The sequence below is a fragment of the Lampetra fluviatilis genome, chromosome 59 (assembly GCF_964198595.1).
Source record: "Lampetra fluviatilis chromosome 59, kcLamFluv1.1, whole genome shotgun sequence".
Lineage (NCBI taxonomy): Eukaryota > Metazoa > Chordata > Hyperoartia > Petromyzontiformes > Petromyzontidae > Lampetra > Lampetra fluviatilis.
In genome coordinates, this window is record NC_136333.1 from 5,515,637 (window position 1) to 5,540,704 (window position 25,068).

General features: G+C 54.8%; 1 protein-coding gene across 7 annotated transcripts in view; it reads right to left on the reverse strand.

Moving 5' to 3' along the window:
* The window catches only part of LOC144950839 (double-stranded RNA-specific adenosine deaminase-like), a 62,816-nt gene that overhangs the window by 12,802 nt on the left and 24,946 nt on the right, over positions 1–25,068 (reverse strand). For all 7 annotated transcript variants that reach the window (XM_078880963.1, XM_078880960.1, XM_078880957.1 and 4 more), the window contains 2 exons: positions 5,724–5,934; positions 4,540–4,633 (listed from right to left, as the gene is read on the reverse strand). In XM_078880963.1, coding sequence (XP_078737089.1) covers positions 4,540–4,633; positions 5,724–5,934 — 305 coding nt within the window. The remainder of the gene's footprint in view (positions 1–4,539; positions 4,634–5,723; positions 5,935–25,068) is intronic.

Consider the following 25,068-nt stretch of genomic DNA (forward strand, 5'->3'; position numbering starts at 1 on the left):
CAATCACCCGGAATGCGCCCGGTATTAGTCGGGTCTGCAAAGCCCAGCAGGGGTTTGAGACTGGACTAGCACCACCACCACGCGTAACAGTCGCTACAGGTTACAGGGCCACGCACGGCAGTGCAGCAAACTCCACTGTTGTACCATACTCGTACGCCCCAACGTCTACGCTCCGTGCCTTCACCAAGCCGCCTAGACCAGTGTGGTGAAGTATGATGAAAACAATAACGCCCCCCCCCCCCAATCTCATCTTCTCATAGTCTGGTGCACGGGGCGAGCCCCCCCCCTCCCGGCCCCGTGGTGCAGTTGCACCGCCTGCACAGCCGACGGCTACCGAAGCCAACTGGCGATCTTCGCGCTCAGAAAGTTACGTCGGCGGCGACGACCGCCGGTGACACATTGAGATCCAGGGTTCTTTGCGGTCGATTGTAATCCCCCCCCCACACCACCCTTGTCCCAACCCCCGCAGATCAATTATGCATCGCTTGCAATCAATTACAATCACTTACAACGCGGTCTAGAGAGCACAGCTCCGTTAAAGGGTCGCTTCTTCAATTATTTATGAGCGGTGGCGATTGATGGACGGACCGACGCACGCACGAACGGGCACACGGACGGGCGGATAGAGTGACAGCAGTGACAGAGGAACAGATCGGCGCGGGGAGGGATAGACGAATGGACAGACGGACGGATAGATAAGCATACGAATGGACAGGCAGACGGACAAGCACGCGGGCGGATGAATGGACGGATGAAGAGACTGACAGGTTGGGTAGACAGACAGAGAGACGCGGAAACAGGCGGGCAGATGGCAAGAGAGAGATAGAGCGACAGGCAGACAGACGGACACAAAGATCTATTTTTGGAAAGAGTGGCAGCCAAAGAGACAATTGGACAAAAAATATGCAGACAAACGAACAGACAGAGAGACCAGCAGACAGGCAGGCGGGCAGGCATGCGGGCAGACAGACAGATGGAAAATAGACAGAATGGCAGACAGACTAACAAATGGATAAATGGACAAACCAGGCAGCCCAGCATGCAGACGCAGAAACATGGACAGAAAGACAAAGAGACAAACAAACACGCAGATGGACAGGCAGCCAACGCGCAGACAGACAGACAGCAAGAGATGGATGGTGAGTGTTAGGGTGGATGGGCCAGTGGAAGGCGGAGGGGAAATTGAAAGCTGGAAACTGGGTCAAGAGGAGGCAGGTGCATGGGGGTGCATGGGGGGTGGAGGCGGTCTGTGGGGGGGGGGGCATGCCAGGGGGATCCCACACGGAACAGCGAGCATGGTGAATTCACTCGCCAGGGTCAATCACGTCTCTCCGTGTGCACGCAACAAAGACAAAGATCCCCCGTGTAGCCTTAACAGACTGTTGCAGAAAGTGCTGTTAGCGAGCAGCTTTGAAGGCCGGCACGGCACACGATGGGGTGGGTGGCCAGCACCACCCTAGTGGCGATGTTTACACACCGAACCAGGTACTCGTTTGAGGCCGAGTCAACCTAGGGGAGGCCCAGAACCGGTTCAGATAATCATCAGTGGTGTTGGCCACGAGTGGGATTCGAGCTTGGGTCTCTGGGTTTGTAGCGCAGCGCGCGAACTGCTACACTATCGCTCCCCACCCAAAACAACACAACAAAGATCCCCCGTTTAGCCTTAACAGACTGTAGGGGCAAGTGCTATTAGCGAGCACCTATGAAGGCTGGAACGGCACACGAGGGGGTGGATGGCCAGCACCACGCCCGACTGCCTTTGTCTCCCCAGTGGCGATGTTTACACACCGCACCAGGTACTCATTTGAGGCTGAGTCGACCTAGGGGAGGCCCAGGACCGGTTCAGATAACCGTCACTGGTGTTGGCCGTGATCGGGAATCGAACCCGTGTCGCCGGGTTCATAGCGCAGCGTCGCGCTAACCGCTACACCACCGCTCCCCACAACACACACAACAGACAAAGATCCCCCGTGTAGCTTGCACAAGCTGCTGGGGCAAGTGTTCTTAGTGGGCACATGTTAAGGCCGATGAGGCACACGAGGGGATGGGTGGCGCCAGCACCACCATGCCTAGCCACCGTTGTGTGGGGGGGGTGGGGTGGGGAGCTGGGGGGGGGGGGTGGGGGGGGGGCTGTGCGTGTTTCCCCTTCGCGTCGCGATTATTTCCGCGGCGCTCGGGCAAATATCGTTGGCCGGCGGGAAAGAGTCTTAGCCGGGGACGGCGCTGCGGACAAACAAAGGTGGGCGGTCACCTTAATTCAATCCAAAGGGCAGCCGGACAATATGAGCCGCATCGAGGGAGTGCAGGATTAGGGAAATAAAGCGTGTGTTGTGGCATTCCAGAAGGAATAAATAAACAGGTAAATAATTAAGGGGGCTATATGGAAAATTAAATAAACTCGTCCCATCGCGTTGTCGCGCGCCAGTGAATAACTTTTCAAATTAAAAGATTTTCTTTTCCTTCGGGGGAAAATGGCTTTTTAAATTTTTAATAAACATTTTTTATGCTCTTCCTAATGCACTCGGAGCTGTTGTGTGTGTGTTTGTGTGGCGTGTGTGTGTGTGTGTGGCATGATGTGTGTGTCTGTGTGCGATCGGGTGGGGAGCGGTGGTGTGTGTGTGTGTGGCGTGGCGTGTGCGTGATGTGTGCGTGTGTGCGATCGGGTGGGGAGCGGTGATGTGTGTGGCGTGGCGTGGCGTGTGCGTGATGTGTGCGTGTGTGCGATCGGGTGGGGAGCGGTGATGTGTGTGGCGTGGCGTGTGCATGATGTGTGTGTGGCGTGGCGTGATGTGTGTGTGTGGCGTGGCGTGTGGTGCGTGTGTGGGCGATCGGGTGGGGAGCGGTGGCACAGCAATTAGCGCGCCGCGCTACGAACCCCGGTGACCCGGGTTCGATTCAAGCTCACGGCCACCAACACCCAGTGACGATTATCTGAACTGTTTCAGGGCCTCCCCTAGGTTGCCTCGGCCTCAAATGAGTACCTGGTGCGCTGTGTAAAAACATCGCCACTGGGGAGACCAAGGCGGCCGGGCGTGGTGTTGGCCACCCACCCCCTCGTGTGCCATGCCGGCCTTCATGAGTGCTCATCAACAGCACTTGCCCCAACAGCCTGTTAAAGCTACACGGGGGATCAATGTCTTTGTGCGGATCGGGCGAGTGGATCTGTGTGCGAGTGACTGTCTTTGTGCGTGTGGAGCGGCAGCACAGCGGTACAAACCCAGCGACCCGAGTGCGATTCACGCTCACAACCAATAGCCGTGGCGAATATTTGCACCGGTTCTGGGCCTCCTCTGGGGCGACTCAGCCTCAAATTAGTACCTGGGTGCAGGTGTGTATGCATCAGCACTGGGGAGACAAAAGGTTGGTGGGCCGTGATGTCTGCCCCCAACAAGGCTACAGGAGGGATCTCTGTCTCTGTGTGCATATACGTGTCTCTGCCCGTGTCTCCGAGCGAATCTGAGTTATATATAGGCTTTCGGTAAAGTTACGTAGATATGTTCAAAGAAAATAGCAAAAAACACCGACGCTTCGATCGTAACACAAGCGGTCATGATGAAAAGGGAGTTAGCTTCTAAAGGCAAACTGTTTTATAAACTGTTGAAATGGGCATAGCCCAAATGTCAGCAGCCAATGTTAATGTAAGTGGTGGGCAGCAACCAACTAACGTCGGAAAGTGGTAGGATGGCAACATCACAGCCAGTTATGACTTGGTTGATAACGTCCTTCCAATGACGGCTCAGTTTGTACCCATCTTCTCGGTTGAAATTGTGTCCGTGTCTGTATATATCTGGATGGCTTCATGAACGAATCTTTGTTGTTAGCCAGTGGGCTTGCAGAGTATCTTCGTCTGAGAGAAATCAATTTCGCGTGAGCCCACCGCATTAAAACAATGATCAGCCACAGCCGAGGTATTGGTCCTACCGTGTTTCAGATCTGCCTTATGACGTGTCGCTTAGTTTCCCCAATGTAACAACTGCCGCAGACACAGCTTAGTTTGTAGACGCCGTGTACGCGGTCGTCCCTTCCAACCTGGCGTCTCTTCTGGGCTGCACACAACTCAACATCAGTGCCCTGTTTTATCCGAACCGTTTCTGGTCGCGAGGTCGACGCGGCCATTAAATGAGCGCTGGGACGCGGTGTGCGGATGCTGGCGCTGGTGAGACCAAGGCGGACGGGCTTGGGGGTGTGGATGTGGGGGTGTGGATGCGTGGGTGGGTACGTGCGTGGGTGCGTGCGTAGGTGGGTGCATGCGTGAGTGTGTGGGTGGGTACATGCGTGGGTGGGTGCGTGGGTGGGTGCGTGGGTGGGTGCATGCGTAGGTGGGTGCATGCGTGGGTGCATGCGTGGGTGCATGCGTGGGTGTGTGCATGCGTGCGTGGATGGGTGCGTGCATGCGTGGATGGGTGCGTGCGTGGGTGCATGGGTGGGTAGGCGCGTGCGTGCCTGGTTGGGCGCGTGGTTGGGTGCGTGGGTGGGCATGTGTGTGGGTGGGTATGTGGGTAGGTGGGTGGTTGCGTGCGTGGGTGCGTGCATGGTTACCGTATGAATCCACGCCGCGCGATGATCTCGGCGTGGGAATCGTTCACGGTCTCGCCCTTCAGGCTCAGCTCCTCTCCCTTCACACAGCGGTTTCCTGCTCGCACAAAAACAAAGAGCCCCCGAACAGGCTTCAGAGATTGTTTGGGGAAAGTGCTGGTAGCGAGTAGCATCTGTGAAAGTTGGCACGGCACACGACGGGGTGGGTGGTCAGCACCACGCGCGGGCCGCCTTTGTCTCCCCCAGTGGCGACGTTTACTACACACCGCACCGGGTACTAATTTGAGGCTAAGTCGACCTAGGGAAGGCCCAAGACCGGTTCAGATAACCGCCACTGGTGTTGGCCGTAAGCGGGAATCGAACTCGGGTCGCCGGGTTCGGAGTGCAGCGCGCTAACCACGACACTACCGCTCCCTAGGCTACCACTACCCTCTTCTTACTCTTGTACAAAGACAAAGCTCCCCCGAATAGCCTTAATAGACTCTTGGGGCAAGTGCTGTTAGCGAGCGCCTATGAAGGCTGGCAAGGCACACGAGGAGGTGGGTGGCCAGCACCGCGCCCGTTCGCATTTGTCTTGCCAGTGGCGATGTTTACAAACTGCACCAGGTACTCATTTAAGGCTGAGTCGGCCTAGGGGAGGCCCGGGACCGGTTCAGATTATTCGTCACTGGTGATGGCCATGAGCAGGAATCAAACTTGGGCGGCCGAGTTCGTAGCGCAGTGCGAGAAACTGCAACACTACCGCTCCCCACTGTTCACACACACACACACACGCCTCATTTGAGGCTGAGTCGGCCTAGGGGAGGGCCCAGGACCGGTTGAGTGGGAATCGAACCCGGGTCGCCGGGTTTGTAGCACAGTGAGCTAACTGCTACACTACCACTCCCCACGACTCTTGTGGTCTTTGACACACAAACACAAGCACACAGACAATTAGCACGTCGGGCCTCCCTCAGTGCACCGCAGCCTCCGACGTCGCCACTCGTTTTGTCCCGGCCCGCGTCTTCCTCCAGATTCGTCAATTTCGTCACGACGCAGTCGGCGGCCGCGCTTTAAGTTCGGCCGCTTCGCGGGTCATCGTCGCCCACAATGCAACGGCAACACTTCGCGGGCCCGCATCTTCCGTCGCCAGTCTCGTCGACGGCATTCGGACCGCGTGTGCGCGTGCGATCGAGCGGTTGACCTACCGACCCCGAGGCTGACCACCAGGGCGCTGTCCATGCTGCCCGGGGCGGGCCCGTCGCTCTCCACCTCGGCCGGCCCCCTCGTCATGACGATGGCCGCCATCACCTTGCGCCCGACGAGCTGCGAGCGGCTCTCCTCGGCGATGGCGTCCAGCGTGGCGGTGCTCATCTCGGCCACCTCGTCGTGGAAGGTTCGGTCCGGCACCGAGAAAGCCTGCCGGGGCACGTGGGCAAAGCGAGGGGGGTCAAGGTGATAGCCGCTGACGGTTGCCATATGGAGGGCGGCCGCTACCGGATCTCACCCCACCGCCACCTCTGTCCACCCGGCGGCACGAATGGGTGCAGCCGCGGTCAGCTGATCGGTGGGTAATGTGCGGTGGGGGGGTAAACTATGGGTCAGCAACATCTTTCATACCTAATATAATCACCCAGAAATGTCTGTCCTGAACGCTCGTGACATCACTCCACATCAACCAGCCCCCCTCATTAATATTCAGGAGCAGGTGACGTCCTCCAAATGGACACCCCCCCCAATTCATAATAATTAGCGGTTGACGTCACTCCACATGGGGGGGCGAGGCGCCTCCTCCCCCCTCCTCGGTGTCAACTTACAACCCTCACGTCACGCGATCTCCGTAACGCTATTGAGACATCAAAGTAAAAAGGACGTCACGATGAACAAGAGATTACAACCTTAAAATGAAATAGCTCTGTCACGGCGCCCTTACAAATTGCACGCGCATTTGTAATAAAGCTCGTTGAGGCGACTTCTGGAATCCGTCTTTTATTCAACTTGTATTACAGCTTTCCTTCACGCTGCTGACAGGCAGCGTGAGAGGGACAGATAGAGAGAGAGACACACCGCCACGTGGCAACCCGGAGCCCCGCTCCCGCATGGCCCCCTTCCTCTGTTCGTTCCCGTTCTGACCATGTGTCGTTCGTCTCCACCCCTATTTAATACCCGGGTCACGTGGTACGTTTCCGCCAATTCTCGTTAGCCTCCATGGAATATTCCAGGCTCCCTCGTCAGCTCCCGGGACCACGCCCCTGACTCATCTCCCCATTGGCTGTGGCCAAAGCCAGCAGAACCAATCCTTACAGCTGTCACCTTTCCATTACGTCTGGGCCATGCCCCTAGGCTTCCCCCCTATTGGCTGTAAACCAGGACCGGCAGAGCCAATCATCATGACGAGTTGTGATACGTCAGTGAGCCGGATATATCCTTACATTACACATTGATGCAATGAATATATCACGTCGCGGTCTGCTTTTCGCTTGCAAATTTCAGATTTACTGCAATACACCCGTCCTTGGATGGGCAAAAGACGAGTTAGTTTTGAATTCAGATTATTCAGAAGTGCACAGCTCCAGTAGCTTCCTAATATCGGAAGGAAGAGTGTTCCAGACGGCCGCAGAACCGGATTTGAAAGCGTGCGATGCGGTGACCACCGTCTTTGTTCGATGGCCAGCCAAAAACAGCTGCTGCGAGGAAGACCGGAGTTTGCATGATCGATTATGCTCCTTGACAAAGTGGAGGCTGTTCTGCCACCAGTCCCTGCGCTAGCTTCTGGGTCGCAGCGCTATCCGCCGGGTCTCTGTGCCATCACGGTACCGGTAACCGCGTACACAAATAGAACTCTCCCACCACTCTGAGTCTCCACGTGGCACATAGCCTGAGTGGCACAAAGACTGGGTGGCACGTAGACTGGGTGGCACGTAGACTGGGTGGCACGTAGACTGGGTGGCACGTAGATTGGGTGGCACGGAGACTGGGTGGCACGTAGAATGGGTGGCACAGAGACTGGGTGGCACGTAGAATGGGTGGCACGTAGAATGGGTGGCACGTAGAATGGGTGGCACGGAGACTGGGTGGTACGTAGAATGGGTGGCACGTAGAATGGGTGGCACGTAGATTGGGTGGCACGTAGACTGGGTGGCACGTAGATTGGGTGGCACGTAGATTGGGTGGCACGTAGACTGGGTGGCACGGAGACTGGGTGGCACGTAGAATGGGTGGCACGTAGATTGGGTGGCACGTAGATTGGGTGGCACGGAGACTGGGTGGCACGGAGACTGGGTGGCACGTAGAATGGGTGGCACGTAGACTGGGTGGCACGTAGATTGGGTGGCACGTAGACTGGGTGGCACGGAGACTGGGTGGCACGTAGAATGGGTGGCACGTAGATTGGGTGGCACGTAGATTGGGTGGCACGTAGACTGGGTGGCACGGAGACTGGGTGGCACGTAGAATGGGTGGCACGTAGATTGGGTGGCACGGAGACTGGGTGGCACGGAGACTGGGTGGCACGTAGAATGGGTGGCACGTAGACTGGGTGGCACGTAGATTGGGTGGCACGTAGACTGGGTGGCACGGAGACTGGGTGGCACGTAGAATGGGTGGCACGTAGACTGGGTGGCACGTAGAATGGGTGGCACGTAGAATGGGTGGCACGGAGACTGGGTGGCACGTAGAATGGGTGGCACGTAGACTGGGTGGCACGTAGATTGGGTGGCACGTAGACTGGGTGGCACGGAGACTGGGTGGCACGTAGAATGGGTGGCACGTAGACTGGGTGGCACGTAGATTGGGTGGCACGTAGACTGGGTGGCACGGAGACTGGGTGGCACGTAGAATGGGTGGCACGTAGACTGGGTGGCACGTAGATTGGGTGGCACGTAGATTGGGTGGCACGTGGACTGGGTGGCACGGAGACTGGGTGGCACGTGGACTGGGTGGCACGGAGACTGGGTGGCACGTAGATTGGGTGGCACGTAGATTGGGTGGCACGTGGACTGGGTGGCACGTGGACTGGGTGGCACGGAGACTGGGTGGCACGTGGACTGGGTGGCACGGAGACTGGGTGGCACGTAGAATGGGTGGCACGTAGATTGGGTGGCACGTAGATTGGGTGGCACAGAGACTGGGTGGCACGGAGACTGGGTGGCACGGAGACTGGGTGGCACGTAGAATGGGTGGCACGTAGATTGGGTGGCACAGAGACTGGGTGGCACGGAGACTGGGTGGCACGTAGATTGGGTGGCACAGAGACTGGGTGGCACGGAGACTGGGTGGCACGGAGACTGGGTGGCACGTAGATTGGGTGGCACGTAGACTGGGTGGCACGTAGATTGGGTGGCACGTAGATTGGGTGGCACGGAGACTGGGTGGCACGGAGACTGGGTGGCACGTAGACTGGGTGGCACGTAGACTGGGTGGCACGTAGAATGGGTGGCACGTAGATTGGGTGGCACGTAGACTGGGTGGCACGGAGACTGGGTGGCACGTAGAATGGGTGGCATAGATTGGGTGGCACGTAGACTGGGTGGCACGGAGACTGGGTGGCACGTAGAATGGGTGGCACGTAGATTGGGTGGCACGTAGACTGGGTGGCACAGAGACTGGGTGGCACGTAGAATGGGTGGCACGTAGACTGGGTGGCACAGAGACTGGGTGGCACGTAGAATGGGTGGCAGGTAGATTGGGTGGCACGTAGATTGGGTGGCACAGAGACTGGGTGGCACGTAGAATGGGTGGCACGGAGACTGGGTGGCACGTAGAATGGGTGGCACGTAGAATGGGTGGCAGGTAGATTGGGTGGCACGTAGATTGGGTGGCACGTAAAATGGGTGGCACATAGATTGGGTGGCACGTAGACTGGGTGGCACGTAGACTGGGTGGCACGTAGAATGGGTGGCATGTAGAATGGGTGGCACGTAGAATGGGTGGCACGTAGACTGGGTGGCACGTAGACTGGGTGGCACGGAGATTGGGTGGCACGTAGACTGGGTGGCACGGAGATTGGGTGGCACGGAGATTGGGTGGCACGTGGATTGGGTGGCACATAGATTGGGTGACACATAGATTGGGTGGCACGTGGATTGGGTGGGCACATAGATTGGGTGGCACGGAGATTGGGTGGCACGTAGATTGGGTGGCACATAGATTGGGTGGCACGTGGATTGGGTGGCACGGAGACTGGGTGGCATGCAGACCAAGTGACACGTAGATCGATTGGCATGACGACCGTGATGACAGTGACATTAATGACGATTATGGTATTTGAGAGGATGATGCCATGAAGAATTAGTTCAATCACGCAGACGGAGATAACAAACAAAAACTTTAATGCCACTGTTGATGGTGACGTCGGTGGTGATGACAATAATACATGATGAAATAAGAATAGGCTTTACCCTTTTTCGGCAATAAGACAGTTGGTGTCACGGTGTTTAAACACCAAATAGTTACCTATTGGGAGGCATAAAGTCTAACCACACATGTTTGTGGTAAAACATGTAAACAAACACGCTTTCATAATGTATGCATTTTCTTGGTTCGTTCGGTAGAAAATTATTGTTGTGGATTTCACACCTGATGACGATTGCTTGTGTTGCAGTCGAACCGTCGTGAGAATTAGATTGTTTTATAGTTTTATTATTTTATTATTTCCCTTCTACGTGACTTTACCGAAAGAACCAAGATTATGAATCCCTGCAGTCATGAAAGCTTTAAATCAAAGTGTTTGCATTGTCGTTGAAAGTTGATTGGCCGACACCAGAGAGACTCCTTAATGGCCTTGTCTCACCAGCAGTGCTGGACCAGAGAAAAACGCCAAAAGGGGAAAAGCACAAAGCAAAACGCAAATATATCAAAGCATTCATACAAATGGTCCCACAGAGATAATAAGACACATAACAGCGATGGCGATGATTTGGGCAGCATCGACAACAATAAGCTATCTTCTTGGTTCTTTCGGTAAAGTCACGTAGAAGGGAAATAATAAAATAATAAAAACAAAACATAATAAAAATAAAACATAATAAAATAATTCTCACGACGTTTCGGCTACAACGCAAGCAGCCGTCCTTCACCTGAGGACGGCTGCTTGCGTTGTGGCTGAAACGTCGTGAGAATTATTTTATTATGTTTTATTTTTATTATTTTATTATTTCCCTTCTACGTGACTTTACCGAAAGAACCAAGAAGATGAATCCCTGCAGTCACGAAAGCTTTAAATCGAAACAATAAGCTAAATTACACTGACGTCGAGGACGAAGAGAGCAGCGAAAATCACGGCGACGATGAGAGCGTTGACAATCACGGCGACGATGAGAGCACCGACGAGGGCCGACTACAACGTCGCTTGAGGACGGGCAGAGTGGCACTGTTCATCTTCTTGGTTCTTTCGGTAAAGTCACGTAGAAGGGAAGTAATAAAATAATAAAAATAAAACATAATAAAATAATTCTCACGACGTTTCGGCCACAACGCAAGCAGCCGTCCTCAGGTGAAGAACAGGTCTGTCGAGAAGACAGAGTCTGAATGACAACCCCAGGCTTGACTTTACCGAAAGAACCAAGAAGATTAATCCCTGCAGTCACGAAAGCTTTAAATCGAAAAAAAAAGTGGCACTGCTCTGCTTCTCGACAGACACACGAGGGCGGTGGGGCTGCCAAGTCAAGCGGAGGAGCGAGCGAGCGAGCGTTGATCTTGGGCCAATCGGGAGCACGTGGGAGAGTGGACAACAGAGAAAAGGAGAGGGAGGGAGCGGACAGCGAGCGGGAGGAGAGCGGGAGAGCTGTAAAAAGCCAGGGACTGCTCAGGCACAGCAGTAGCATCGCAAGCGTCGCCACGGCAACTGTTGCCTGGCGCCCCGGCACTTGGTACTCTTGATGGGGGGGTAAAGCCTCCATTGAACGGCCGGGTTTAGAATTGACCAAATAACGTTTTTTGTCTCGCTTTCAAATGGATCTGTTTGTATTCTTTATCATTATTTATTATTGAGTTTTTTCACGCGTGTTTGTGTGTGTGTGCACGTTCTGTTTACGTGACAAACCTTATTAATTGGCTGTGTTGGGTGGTGGCAGGTTTAACGACACATTTATATTGACACGATCTAACCCAAAAAGACCTGCATTATGGACCTTCAAAACAGCGACCGCACGTTTTGTATGCCGTCACGCAGCCTTGGTGAGAGGCGACGCCGAGGGTGCGAGGAAGATCCCGGGGTAGGGGCGTCGGCGGTAAGGAGGTTTGGGGGGGAGGGGGGGACGAGGGAGGACAGGATAACCGCGGAGAAGATTCGGCGGCAACAATAACGGCGAGCGAGTGCGGATGACGGGAGGGGGCGGCGGAGGTATCGCCTCCGTTGGTGCTCCCCGATTCAAGTTTTCACGGGAATTCCACATTGCTACGACGGGAGACGAAAACGATGAGGGCCATTCATAAAAATATTTACTTTTTTTAATTTGCGGCAAACATACGGGACGAGCGTATGGGGATAGCCAACGCACAAAAATTTAATATTTATTGCGTTAAACACATTCCTGCGGAGGGAGCTGGTAGGAACGTTGGGTTGCTCGGTCAATGGCCAGGGTCAATGGCCAGGGTCAATGGCCAGGGTCAATGGCCAGGGTCAATGGCCAGGGTCAATGGCCAGGGTCAATGGCCAGGGTCAACGGCGGCGTGGTGTATTCCGCAAATATGCCCGACTGTGAGGGGGCGGGCACAAGCCGGCGTGAGTAGGTTGAATGTTGAGTTTTATAAGGACACCACGGGGTGACCAGCCCCTCCCCACCCAGCCCCACCCCTTCCACCCCCCACCCAGCCCCTCCCCACCCTCCCCACCCAGCCCCTCCCCACCCCACCCAGCCCCTCCCCACCCTCCCCACCCAGCCCCTCTCTCCCCACCCAGCCCCTCTCTCCCCTCCCCACCCAGCCCCACCCTCTCCACCCAGCCCCTCCCCACCCTCCCCTCCCCACCCAGCCCCTCCCTGCACGACGGACACAATAATCGCCTTTGGGCTGGTGTAACCTGGCGGTTACTACCAGTATAATTAACTAAACACACCGGACAGCGACAAGGATCCAACGCGCATAAAACATTCCCGAAATAACAACATCACACGACAACACATCACGTGACAATTACATACGGTAACATAATGGCGTACCGATACACAGTCAACAGCGAGAGAGAGATAATATCACTTAGAGACGGGAAAACGCTCGATTTATCTTTACCACGACTGCTTCATCAATGCATTCTTTGGGTGACGTGCAATTATAGGCCATAGGCCACCGTGCGGTTATTAAATATTAACGGGATAATTTAATTGAGGTATTACTATTTAAAGAGGTGGCAGCACAAAAGGAATAGGGCCGTGTGCAAACGTACCGTGCCGTCCCCCCCCCCACCCACCTCCCCCCCCACACCCCCCCGGGGCCATCACAAAAAAAAATTCTGCGTAATTTTTAAACAGAGTTCCAGACGAAATGGAAAGACTCCGCGTAGCTTGCGGGGAAGAAGGGGTTGAGGGGGATCAGGGGGCGGGGGGATGTTGATAATGGCCACCCATTGGGATTTCTTGCAGAACGGCACGTGGAAGTAGACATTGTAGAGCTGCAGCAGTCCCTTTGGTTAACGTTTTTAATCCATTGCCGTCTCATGGAAATGACTGTCAATCGAATTCACGTATGAAGTTGAAAAATACGTTTGAAAAAAAAACATCACCGAGTCTGCAAGAAAGCTGTTTCCACTGCAAAAACAGACAAGGTAGTAATGCAAACAAAGACAGTGGAGATCGAAACGCTCACGAATCGGCATCGCCGATTGGACGCAGGGCATTGCTCAGCCCCACTTACGAGTGCTCGGGTTGGCCTAAATTGGCGCCCCGCGTACATGACGCAAACACGACGTTACCGTCAATCATAATGTGAACGTTAAGTCGAAACCACAGGGCGTCGTCCCACGGGGAGGCGAAACGTTGACCACAAAAAATCGTGCGACGATGATGGTCAACACTGGAAAACCGAGGGACTACCGAGCCTCTGCGACCTCCGACACACGCAGCAGAGGGCAGCACTTCACCGCACGCTCTGCCACCGCAAGTGAGCGACATCGGGCCGCGCACGCACGACCACCGTCAAATTCAACGTCTTTCGTTCTCAGCGCCGAAATGTATCCGGTCTTCTTATCTCGTCTCATTCTAATTTATGTAGCGCCTTTGACCAAGGCGCTGAACAAGGAATGAGTCGTTCGTACGGCGGAATAGGAGTGCGACGGGATGAGATTCATGAGACGGACGGGTGGTACGTGATGGATACGACGACGATGGGTGAAGTAGACGCTGATGAAAGTGAAGTGGTTAATGACGAGCGAGTGCGATGAACAGGAAGGGGAATTTTAGAAAATGGGACGGTGGTGTTAATGATGGGGAAGGGGAGGACCGGGGCGGGATTGGGTAATCGAGAGGAAATCAGTGAGCGTGTGTTTGAGGGGAAGAACGGTGAATAAACGGTGAGGCTGATTGGTTGACACGTAGGGGCAGTTTGTTCCGGTATAAGGGGGCCAGATGCGAGAAAGGACGGAATGGTGATTGGGGAACACGGAGGACGAGAGGGGGGAACAGAGGCAGAGAAACAGCAGCTGGGATTGAGAACGCATAGGGCGAGATGGGGGAAGCCAGCAAATTTAGCCAAATGACGCTCAGAACCAAATATAATGCGATATTTCTTTGTGTCTTTGCAGGTACCGGTTATCACCTCACACTACACTTTCGAACCAAGTTTTAAATCACGTACGGCGGCTGTGATCTGCATTCAAACTCAAAATATCAGTGGTGCTGGCTCGGAATTTCTGACCTCTTGAGTCTAAGACCTCCGACATCCGACCTCTGAGTCTCTGACCTCTGAGTCTAAGACCTGTGAGTCTCCGACCTCTGAGTCTCCGACCTCTGAGTCTCCGACCTCTGAGTCTCTGACCTCTGAGTCTCAGACCTCTGTGCCACCCAGTGGCCCCCTCCCGCGCTGCGACGACGCAGCTCGCGACGACGCAGCTCGCGACTCGGGGTTGATTTCCACGCCGGATTCTGTAGAACGTCTCTTATCTTGTCGTTGGGAGGGCTCCGTTTTGTCTCTTTGTTTGCGCACTGTACGCCTCTGCGCACATCATTACACTGTAATTTGTTGTCGTTCAATAACGCGCTCGGAAATTTGTTTCAAACGCGGAGCGCAATTACGCGCAGATTATTTTCACCATTCTTCTTCTCGCCTCTTACAAGCGTGTGTGGGTTGTCTCTCCAGGCAATCCCTCTAGCTTCCTCCCACGCAGTATGACAACAACAAAAAACCCCCATTAACAAGGGACGAGGAAGAAGAGTCTTGTGCACACGCATATTCCGTAACGCCTTCCCAAACGTGCACTCATTTCACGGAAGCCTCTCGATTGCAGTAGGGCGAGACCATCGATTTCGGTGGCTGTCAGGGGGAAAAAAAGACACGGTTTGCGTGTTTGCTAATTGTCCTCTTTGCGCTGGTTTGTGTTGTGAAAATGCGTGAAGACCTTTGTGTGTTGAACTTCTTTCACACCGTACGTAGCCAACCGTGCTAGTCGGAGAAGCAATCACAAATTTGATTTAAAAGTGCATAGCTCCAGTGGCTCCCGAATAACACGGGTCTACAATTTTTTAGACGTCGTCAGCTTCATAGATTAAATGTGCTGTTTATTATGTTTTTTTTTACGTGCTGAATTCAAATATGACAATTAAAACAACTGACTGGCTACTGCTCCCAAGATATTTAAGTTTTCACATTTTACGTCTATGTATACTGTGTAGATAGTAGAGTTTTACTCATACATTGCAAACCTAGGTCTTTTCATGTGACCTGTCCTGTTCATATCAGCAAAAATGGTTATATAAATCAAATGCATTATGAAACAAAATGTAAAAAACTATTATGCATATACAAGTACATAGTTTAGTCCTAATTCAGTGTCTACTTGGCGCTTCTTGGCTTGTCTCTTGTATTTATTAAATGGACCATCTCTTGTCACTGTCCAGCAATAGTCTGCAAGCATTGATGGGCTCCATTTGCCCTGAGAGCGTTTCTCCATTGTCGCAATGTCCTGGTGAAATCGCTCGCTGCTCCCGCAGATCGGTGGAAAAAAAAAATCTAGATTCAGAGTGCAAAAAATGTATCTTTAGTGACATTTTGCAACCGAGGCTTTGGTATGCCTTGAGGAGGTTTTCCACCAACTTCCCTGTAGTTGTCTGCCTTGTTGTTTCCGAGATAATTTGTTGCTGCTAACTGGAAGGCTTTCCATGCCGTCTTTTCCTTGCCAGCCATATCGGAAGGAAGAGGCGTTGCAGATGACGGCAGAAACGCGTCTGAAAACGCCGCGCGATGCAGTCACCGTCTTTGTTCAATGGCTAGGCAAAAGCCGCTGCTGCTACGAGGATGACCAGAGTTTGCGTGATGGTTTATGCTCCTTGACGAGATCAGCAAGGTATTAATCAATTTGTCGTCTCGTTTTCGCTGGGGTATATCCCTTAGAGCAGGGGTCGGCAACCTACGGCTCCGGAGCCGCATGCGGCTCTTTACGGGCTGCTTCTTGACGATATGTACGTATGTACATAGATGCATTGCGGCTCTTGAAATACTGAATTTTGTACCGAATTGGAAAGAAATGGCTCTTCTTGTTATTTTGGTTGCCGACCCCTGCCTTAGAGCAACGCAACTTTATACACAAGTTTCCATCGAATTGGACCAACTTCACCAGAGTTATTGTGGCGCCGTGGTATCGAAGAGCTGTTATCTCCCTCGCCTGCTGTGCATGAGGTCGGGCGGTCGTTCCCACACCTGGCAATGCCCGTTTCATATTTGGAGTTCGTGTGTTCAATCTCTCTCTCCCCATGGTGGTCGTGCGGATTGTTCTCCGAAGGGATGATTATAATGATGATGGTGACGATGGGCACGGTTCAACCCCCAGGACCCGGGACTCCAATTTGCAACCTGACCATCGCGAGCCGCCGGTCCAACCATGGAGCCACGTGGTTAGATTTCAAATGAAATGCTTCAATCACGGGAATGATGCCTCAATTCAGGGTTCTGTCCATAAGAGGAGCGAGAGACCGCGGTGGGTAATCAGAGCCCCTCCTTGACACTTGTCACACACGTGGAACTCTCTGGCGAAAGGCTGTCAGGGAAGACCGGTTTGGTTTTTGATCTTCAAGTCCCTTCGACCTCGAGAACATTTCAGCGTGCGTGTCACGACGAAAGCGTCGACGCCTTGCGTGCGTGTAACGACGCGTTGCGTGCGTGTGACGACGCGTTGCGTGCGTGTGACGACGCGTTGCGTGCGTGTAACGACGCGTTGCGTGCGTGTAACGACGCGTTGCGTGCGTGTAACGACTCGTTGCGTGCGTGTAACGACTCGTTGCGTGCGTGTAACGACGCGTTGCGTGCGTGTGACGACGCGTTGCGTGCGTGTGACGACGCGTTGCGTGCGTGTAACGACGCGTTGCGTGCGTGTAACGACTCGTTGCGTGCGTGTAACGACGCGTTGCGTGCGTGTAACGACGCCTTGCGGGCGTGTAACGACTCGTTGCGTGCGTGTAACGACGCCTTGCGGGCGTGTAACGACTCGTTGCGTGCGTGTAACGACGCCTTGCGGGCGTGTAACGACGCCTTGCGGGCGTGTAACGACTCGTTGCGTGCGTGTAACGACGCCTTGCGGGCGTGTAACGACTCGTTGCGTGCGTGTAACGACTCGTTGCGTGCGTGTAACGACGCGTTGCGTGCGTGTAGCGACGCGTTGCGTGCGTGTAACGACGCCTTGCGGGCGTGTAACGACTCGTTGCGTGCGTGTAACGACGCGTTGCGTGCGTGTAACGACTCGTTGCGTGCGTGTAACGACTCGTTGCGTGCGTGTAACGACTCGTTGCGTGCGTGTAACGACGCGTTGCGTGCGTGTAACGACGCGTTGCGTGCGTGTAACGACTCGTTGCGTGCGTGTAACGACGCGTTGCGTGCGTGTAACGACGCGTTGCGTGCGTGTAACGACGCGTTGCGTGCGTGTAACGACGCGTTGCGTGCGTGTAACGACTCGTTGCGTGCGTGTAACGACTCGTTGCGTGCGTGTAACGACGCGTTGCGTGCGTGTAACGACGCGTTGCGTGCGTGTAACGACTCGTTGCGTGCGTGTAACGACGCGTTGCGTGCGTGTAACGACGCCTTGCGGGCGTGTAACGACTCGTTGCGTGCGTGTAACGACTCGTTGCGTGCGTGTAACGACGCCTTGCGGGCGTGTAACGACGCGTTGCGTGCGTGTAACGACGCGTTGCGTGCGTGTAACGACGCCTTGCGGGCGTGTAACGACTCGTTGCGTGCGTGTAACGACTCGTTGCGGGCGTGTAACGACGCCTTGCGGGCGTGTAACGACGCGTTGCGTGCGTGTAACGACGCCTTGCGGGCGTGTAACGACTCGTTGCGTGCGTGTAACGACGCGTTGCGTGCGTGTGACGACGCGTTGCGTGCGTGTGACGACGCGTTGCGTGCGTGTGACGACGCGTTGCGTGCGTGTGACGACGCGTTGCGTGCGTGTGACGACGCGTTGCGTGCGTGTAACGACTCGTTGCGTGCGTGTAACGACTCGTTGCGTGCGTGTAACGACTCGTTGCGTGCGTGTAACGACTCGTTGCGTGCGTGTAACGACGCGTTGCGTGCGTGTAACGACGCGTTGCGTGCGTATAACGACGCCTTGCGGGCGTGTAACGACTCGTTGCGTGCGTGTAACGACTCGTTGCGTGCGTGTAACGACTCGTTGCGTGCGTGTAACGACTCGTTGCGTGCGTGTAACGACTCGTTGCGTGCGTGTAACGACTCGTTGCGTGCGTGTAACGACGCCTTGCGTGCGTGTAACGACTCGTTGCGTGCGTGTAACGACTCGTTGCGTGCGTGTAACGACTCGTTGCGTGCGTGTAACGACGCGTTGCGTGCGTGTAACGACGCGTTGCGTGCGTATAACGACGCCTTGCGGGCGTGTAACGACTCGTTGCGTGCGTGTAACGACGCGTTGCGTGCGTGTAACGACGCGTTGCGTGCGTGTAACGACGCGTTGCGTGCGTGTAACGACGCGTTGCGTGCGTGTAACGACGCGTTGCGTGCGTGTAACGACGCGTTGCGTGCGTGTAACGACGCGTTGCGTGCGTGTAACGACGCGTTGCGTGCGTGTAACGACGCCTTGCGGGCGTGTAACGACTCGTTGTGTGCGTGTAACGACGCGTTGCGTGCGTGTAACGACGCGTTGCGTGCGTGTAACGACGCGTTGCGTGCGTGTAACGACGCGTTGCGTGCGTGTAACGACTCGTTGCGTGCGTGTAACGACTCGTTGCGTGCGTGTGACGACGCGTTGCGTGCGTGTGACGACGCGTTGCGTGCGTGTAACGACGCGTTGCGTGCGTGTAACGACGCGTTGCGGGCGTGTAACGACTCGTTGCGTGCGTGTAACGACGCGTTGCGTGCGTGTAACGACGCGTTGCGTGCGTGTAACGACGCCTTGCGGGCGTGTAACGACGCGTTGCGTGCGTGTAACGACGCGTTGCGGGCGTGTAACGACGCCTTGCGGGCGTGTAACGACGCCTTGCGTGCGTGTAACGACGCGTTGCGTGCGTGTAACGACGCGTTGCGTGCGTGTAACGACGCGTTGCGTGCGTGTAACGACTCGTTGCGTGCGTGTAACGACGCGTTGCGTGCGTGTAACGACGCGTTGCGTGCGTGTAACGACGCGTTGCGTGCGTGTAACGACGCGTTGCGTGCGTGTAACGACGCGTTGCGTGCGTGTAACGACTCGTTGCGTGCGTGTAACGACGCGTTGCGTGCGTGTAACGACTCGTTGCGTGCGTGTAACGACTCGTTGCGTGCGTGTAACGACTCGTTGCGTGCGTGTAACGACGCCTTGCGGGCATGACACGACGCGTTGCATGCATTGCGTCCGTGGGCTCCCGTGCAAAAGACGCAGAGTGAAACTTTCAGTTCCTCTTTCAAAATGTACAGAAATTTTTTTTCCCCATTTTTATTTACATTTCTCTCAATTGTCTTTGTCCTGTTCGCCTTGTAGCCATTCTCTGGTCTAACACCGGCGGTGATAAAAGAAGGCGGTCTCTGGTGTAGGAAAACCAGTTTCGAAGACAATACATATATTATCGGAGCGTACTCTTTGGTTTTTTCAGTAAAATCACGTAGGAAAAAATAAAAAATACAATTAAAAATATAAATTAAAAAAAAAACAACTAAATTAAATCACGACGTTTCGGAGCGTGTCTGTTTGTATGTTTTGCCACAAGTACGTGTGGAGTTCATTGCCAGAAAGGGTAAAACGTATTCTAATTTTTCATCATTTTTCAAACTGGCAAAAAGGTCCCGTAAATATTTATCTCACGGATTTCTCGCGAGCGTGCCTACCTACGGGCGTCACGCCGTAAGACGAAGACATCTGCCTTCGGAGAATCATGCAGCAAGCGGTGCACCACCCCGAGCTAGAAAACAGTCCCTTGAAGAAAACGATGACGTCACTGAACCTCCGACTGACCTTCAATCCGCACTTTGAACATCATTCACACGATTATAACAAGACAGTGAATCCTTCGTGTATCTGTATCTCCCGCGCAAAAACATCCGAGGTATTTTTTTTATACTCCCTATCGACCACACGGCCTTCTGGGAGTGCATAATTTCAGCAGCACTGGTTCAACGCAAGCAACACACTGGACCGTTTTCAATGCTCACAGTGTCTCATCAGCAAAGCCAGGCTTGCTTGATAAACGCTATTAGTGACTCACCTCCATTATACTCCCGGAAAATAGTAATCGTCGCGGAGTCTTGTGTTCGAGAATGGCCAGTGGAAGCAATGCCACAGGACAACTTCAGAAAAACCGTCACGCGACATTTACCATAATCTCCAATCCGGTGGGTATATTTTCCTGGAATTTTTACAGTTAACACACCGTCGCAGTGTCCACTAGGGCGGCTGCTGGATTCGATTCGTGAGCGTCGACAGCAAGCGGACAACTCCCACTTTGGAAGCTAAGCAGGTTTGATCCTGTGTTGTGCTTTAACGGGCAACCACCATGCTTACGAGGTGTTATAGGCTGCGTCGGAGCTGCAGTGTCGCGGTTACCAGGCTGCACTTCGAAGCCGGTGACCCGAGATCAATTCCCACTCATCAGTGACGTTGGTCTGAACTGGTCCTGGGCCTCCCCTAGTTTGACTCGGCCTCAAATGGGCGGAACACTTCGCTAGAAAGGGACGATGGTAGCCGAGGTTAAAGGCGGAGGGGCAGCCAAGGGAGCCAACGCGTTCAAGAGCGATGCCCGCCTTCCCCCAACCCCAGCGGAGTTAGAGCGATGAAATCGGCTGTTGGTGCAGGCCGCGAGATGGATTGGTTGCATCATGAGACCGTGGTTGTGGATGTGCGACGGCTCGAGATGACATTCATCAAGCGGTGGCGAGACCGTGACTGATGCCGATGATGACGATAACGACGCATGGATGCATATATTATTAGAGCACGTTTGTTTGCCTGTTCACCACTTGTACCGTGGGTGGTTAATGCAGACTTGTTTCCTTGCAAAAGGTACCTATTTGGTGTTTGAACATCTGAACACCTCCTGTTTCACATTGCCAGACAGCGGTAAAACCGATTCTTATTTTTCATGCTTCGAGTATTGGCAAAAAAAATGTCCCCACGATAACGACGTTTTGCTGCCGCGTTGTGAACGAACTAACGACCGCGACAGCAGTTCAGGGTTTGCTGGTTCAGCTCCATACGGCCGGCGCGGGCCACGAGGGCATTATCATCAAAGAGAGCGATAAAACCGGACCCGGGAGTTTGATTTTACAAGGACGCGGGACCAGAGAGTGGGGGTGGGTGGGGGGGGGTTAAAAAACCAACATTAAACGAGCGACCGGGTGACGCTGTTTACCGGCGTGGGTCACAGCGCACCGTTGGCACGGCCACCGAGATTTCTGAGAGCACTGGGCAAGATAACTCGATCATCGATCGCCGCCACCGCGCCCCACACAACCTCCCCCGCATCGTTCGTCCAGAACAAACGATGACTCTGGAAAAAAAATAATCCATCTCCTTTCGCCTTCCCCTTCTAGGGAGAACATCTCCCCGTCGGCGCTGTCGGAATCATGCGGCTAAGCCAGGGGTCGGCAACCTACGGCTCCGGAGCCGCATGCGGCTCTTTACGGGCTGCTTCTTGACGATATGTACGTGAGTACAGTATGTACTCAGATGCATTGCGGCTCTTGAAATACTGAATTTTGTACCGAATTGGAAAGAAATGGCTCTTCTTGTTATTTTGGTTGCCGACCCCTGGGCTAAGCAGTGCGCCGTTGCCACCGACATCGCTGAACCGCATCTAAACTTCTCACTCAGGAGCTCTTTAAGCACGGGTGGCACTCGCCCGTTCGCACACGCATACACGCACACACACGCGCTGATACACGCACGCACAACTCACACTGACAGACACGCACACACACGCACTGGCACACAGACGCACATACTGACACACATGCACACATGCACTGACGCACACACGCACTGACAAATGCACACACACATTGACACACACGCACACACACAAACACATAAACACGCACTGACACATGCACGCACACGCGCACACACAGGCACACATTGACACACAGGCACATACACACATGCACAAGCGCACGCACACACAAAGACAAATCTCCCCCGTGTAGCCTTAGCAGACTGTTGGGGCAAATGCTATTAGCGAGCACCTATGAAGGCCGGCACGGCACACGAGGGGGTGGGTGGCCAGCACCCACACCCTACCGCCTTTATCTCCCCAGTGGCGATGTTTACAAACTGCACCAGGTACTCATTTAAGGCTGAGTCGGCCTAGGGGAGGCCCGGGACCAGTTCAGATTATTCGTCACTGGTGATGGCCATGAGCAGGAACAAAACTTGGGCGGCCGAGTTCGTAGCGCAGTGCGAGAAACTGCTACACTACCGCTCTTCACTGTTCACACACACACACGCACGCTTTGTCATGCCGAGAGAGATACAATCTGGGCCATTGTACCACAGGCAATGATCAGCAAAATGGGCGAAGTAATGTCCATTGTGTGCTCGCATTTCTATTGTCGCTCTTGGAATCCCCGCAATAAAGCGGAGGCTCCCTTAAGCGATTGGCTTGGCAGCGTGCTGTATAATTTAAAGGGCCTCGGGGTGGCCTGTTGTGTGAAAGGCTGCTGGATTGTATAACTGTTCATAACTACACACCGGAGTGGAGTGGTGGCACGGTGGTTAGCACGCTGCAGACACCCAGAGGGGAGAGAGTCTCCACGGAGACCCCCAGAGGGGAGAGAGTCTTTACTGTGATGAGCAGAGCCGTAAACCCGCACCGGATTCCCCCCCCCTTCCCGTCGTCGTGCGGAGCCTCCGACTCATCATCCCCCCCTCTCCATCCCCGAGCCTCCACACCCGACGGTGAGGGGAAGAGGTGAGGAAGAGGTGAGGTGGGGGGGCGAAGAGGGCAGAGGAAGGGAGGGGAGGTAAGGGGAGGAGGTGGGAGGGAAGAGGAGGTGAGGAGAAGTGCAACGGAGGTTTGCCAAGGGGAGATGGGAGGAGTGGAGGGGAAAGAATGGCAGAGAGGTAATGGGAGCAGCTGCGAGCGAACAAGGGGAGGAGGTGGAGGGGCCGACAACGGGAAGGAGGTGGGGCACAGAGAGGTAATGAGGTGGAGGGCAGCGAAGTAATGAGGTGAGGGAGGAGAAGGGAATCGTCTGACTGCAAAAAAGCAATATTTGCCCAAATAAATTAATAAATAAATAAGTACCTATCGTTCGTCTGCCTCTCGTGAGGACGACGGGGCGGCCGTGACGAGTGGCGGGCGAAGCCGATGAATGAGGACACGGGCGCACACAGAGGCGCATGCACGCACGGTCGCAAGGGGGCACACGCAACGTCGCAAGGGGGCACACGCAACGTCGCAAGGGGGCACACGCAACGTCGCAAGGGGGCACACGCAACGTCGCAAGGGGGCACACGCAACGTCGCAAGGGGGCACACGCAACGTCGCAAGGGGGCACACGCAACGTCGCAAGGGGGCACACGCAACGTCGCAAGGGGGCACACGCAACGTCGCAAGGGGGCACACGCAACGTCGCAAGGGGGCACACGCAACGTCGCAAGGGGGCACACGCAACGTCGCAAGGGGGCACACGCAACGTCGCAAGGGGGCACACGCAACGTCGCAAGGGGGCACACGCAACGTCGCAAGGGGGCACACGCAACGTCGCAAGGGGGCACACGCACACGGTGCACGCACGGTCGCAAGGGGGCACACGCACGGGTGCACGCTCGGGCGTACGCATGCACGCACGGACGCACACATGTCCCAGACCCTCGCCAGAACCCTCATCCAGGCCTAAACAAGGGTCCAAGGCCCAATAATACCAAGCCCTAACCTTCACTCTCACCTTCACCATGGCCTTAACCCCAAGCTTAACTCACAGAAATCGCTCTAATTATAACTCTCACTCCGCCTCTCGCTCCCCCTCACTCCATCACTCGCCGTACCCTCCATCTCTCCCTGTTCACCCTTCATTTTCCTTTCCTTCATCTTCCTGCATCCTGCGCATCAATCATCCTCCCTCCCTCCCGCTCTCCATCACCCCCCCCCCCGCCCGGCTAGCTGTCTCTCCCCCTCCTCTGTGCCGAAACCTCCAGATTCCCGCTCGCCTGCCCGCCCACTCAATCATCCGCCTCGGGGCTCGCGAGCATCTGGAGATGACTCAAAGGGGGGGAAGAGAGGGGGGAAAAAAAATCGACAAAAAAATCAACACAAACAAACACCAGCGGACTCCAAGACTACGAGACTGTCGCCGCTGCCGCCGCTTTAACAAGCACGACGATGCTCGCATATTTTCTTTGCTCTCACAATCCGCCGATGGACGGCGACTTTGCCGACAAAGAGGCGGCGCGAAACGTCGGGGGGGGGGGACGGCCGTTCCCGAGTAAAAAAAAACTCACAGCAGCCCCATGAAACGCGCCAGCGATGGATGAGCCGCTGCGATGGTGCAATAAGCATGGGCGGGTTGCTGTGATCGCACCCCAACTCAACTCCCTTCTTACAGAGACTGTCACAGTTAATGTACCGAGAATTCGAGGGGGGGGGGGGGGGGTTAGAGTTATTTAGCCGCTGCAATAAATATCCACGTGATGACGATGATGATGATAAGCCACACTTGGTTGAGCTATCATTCGTGATGGTCAGGTCGCGTCTGAAAGAAGAGCTACATCGCTCCGTGGGCTTTACCTGGTAAAATAAAATAAGTTTTTTTGGTAATCTCTTTCTTGCAATGCCCACGATGCCGCCCTTCCTTTGCTCCTCATCTTCATTCAAACGACGACGACCGTGTCTAATCACCCCCCCCCACCCGAGTCGACCTGGGGGTCTCCGTCGCCACGGTGACGCGGGTGTCCCAGCGCCGACCACCATAATTAGCAGGAATGCGCCCGGGTCT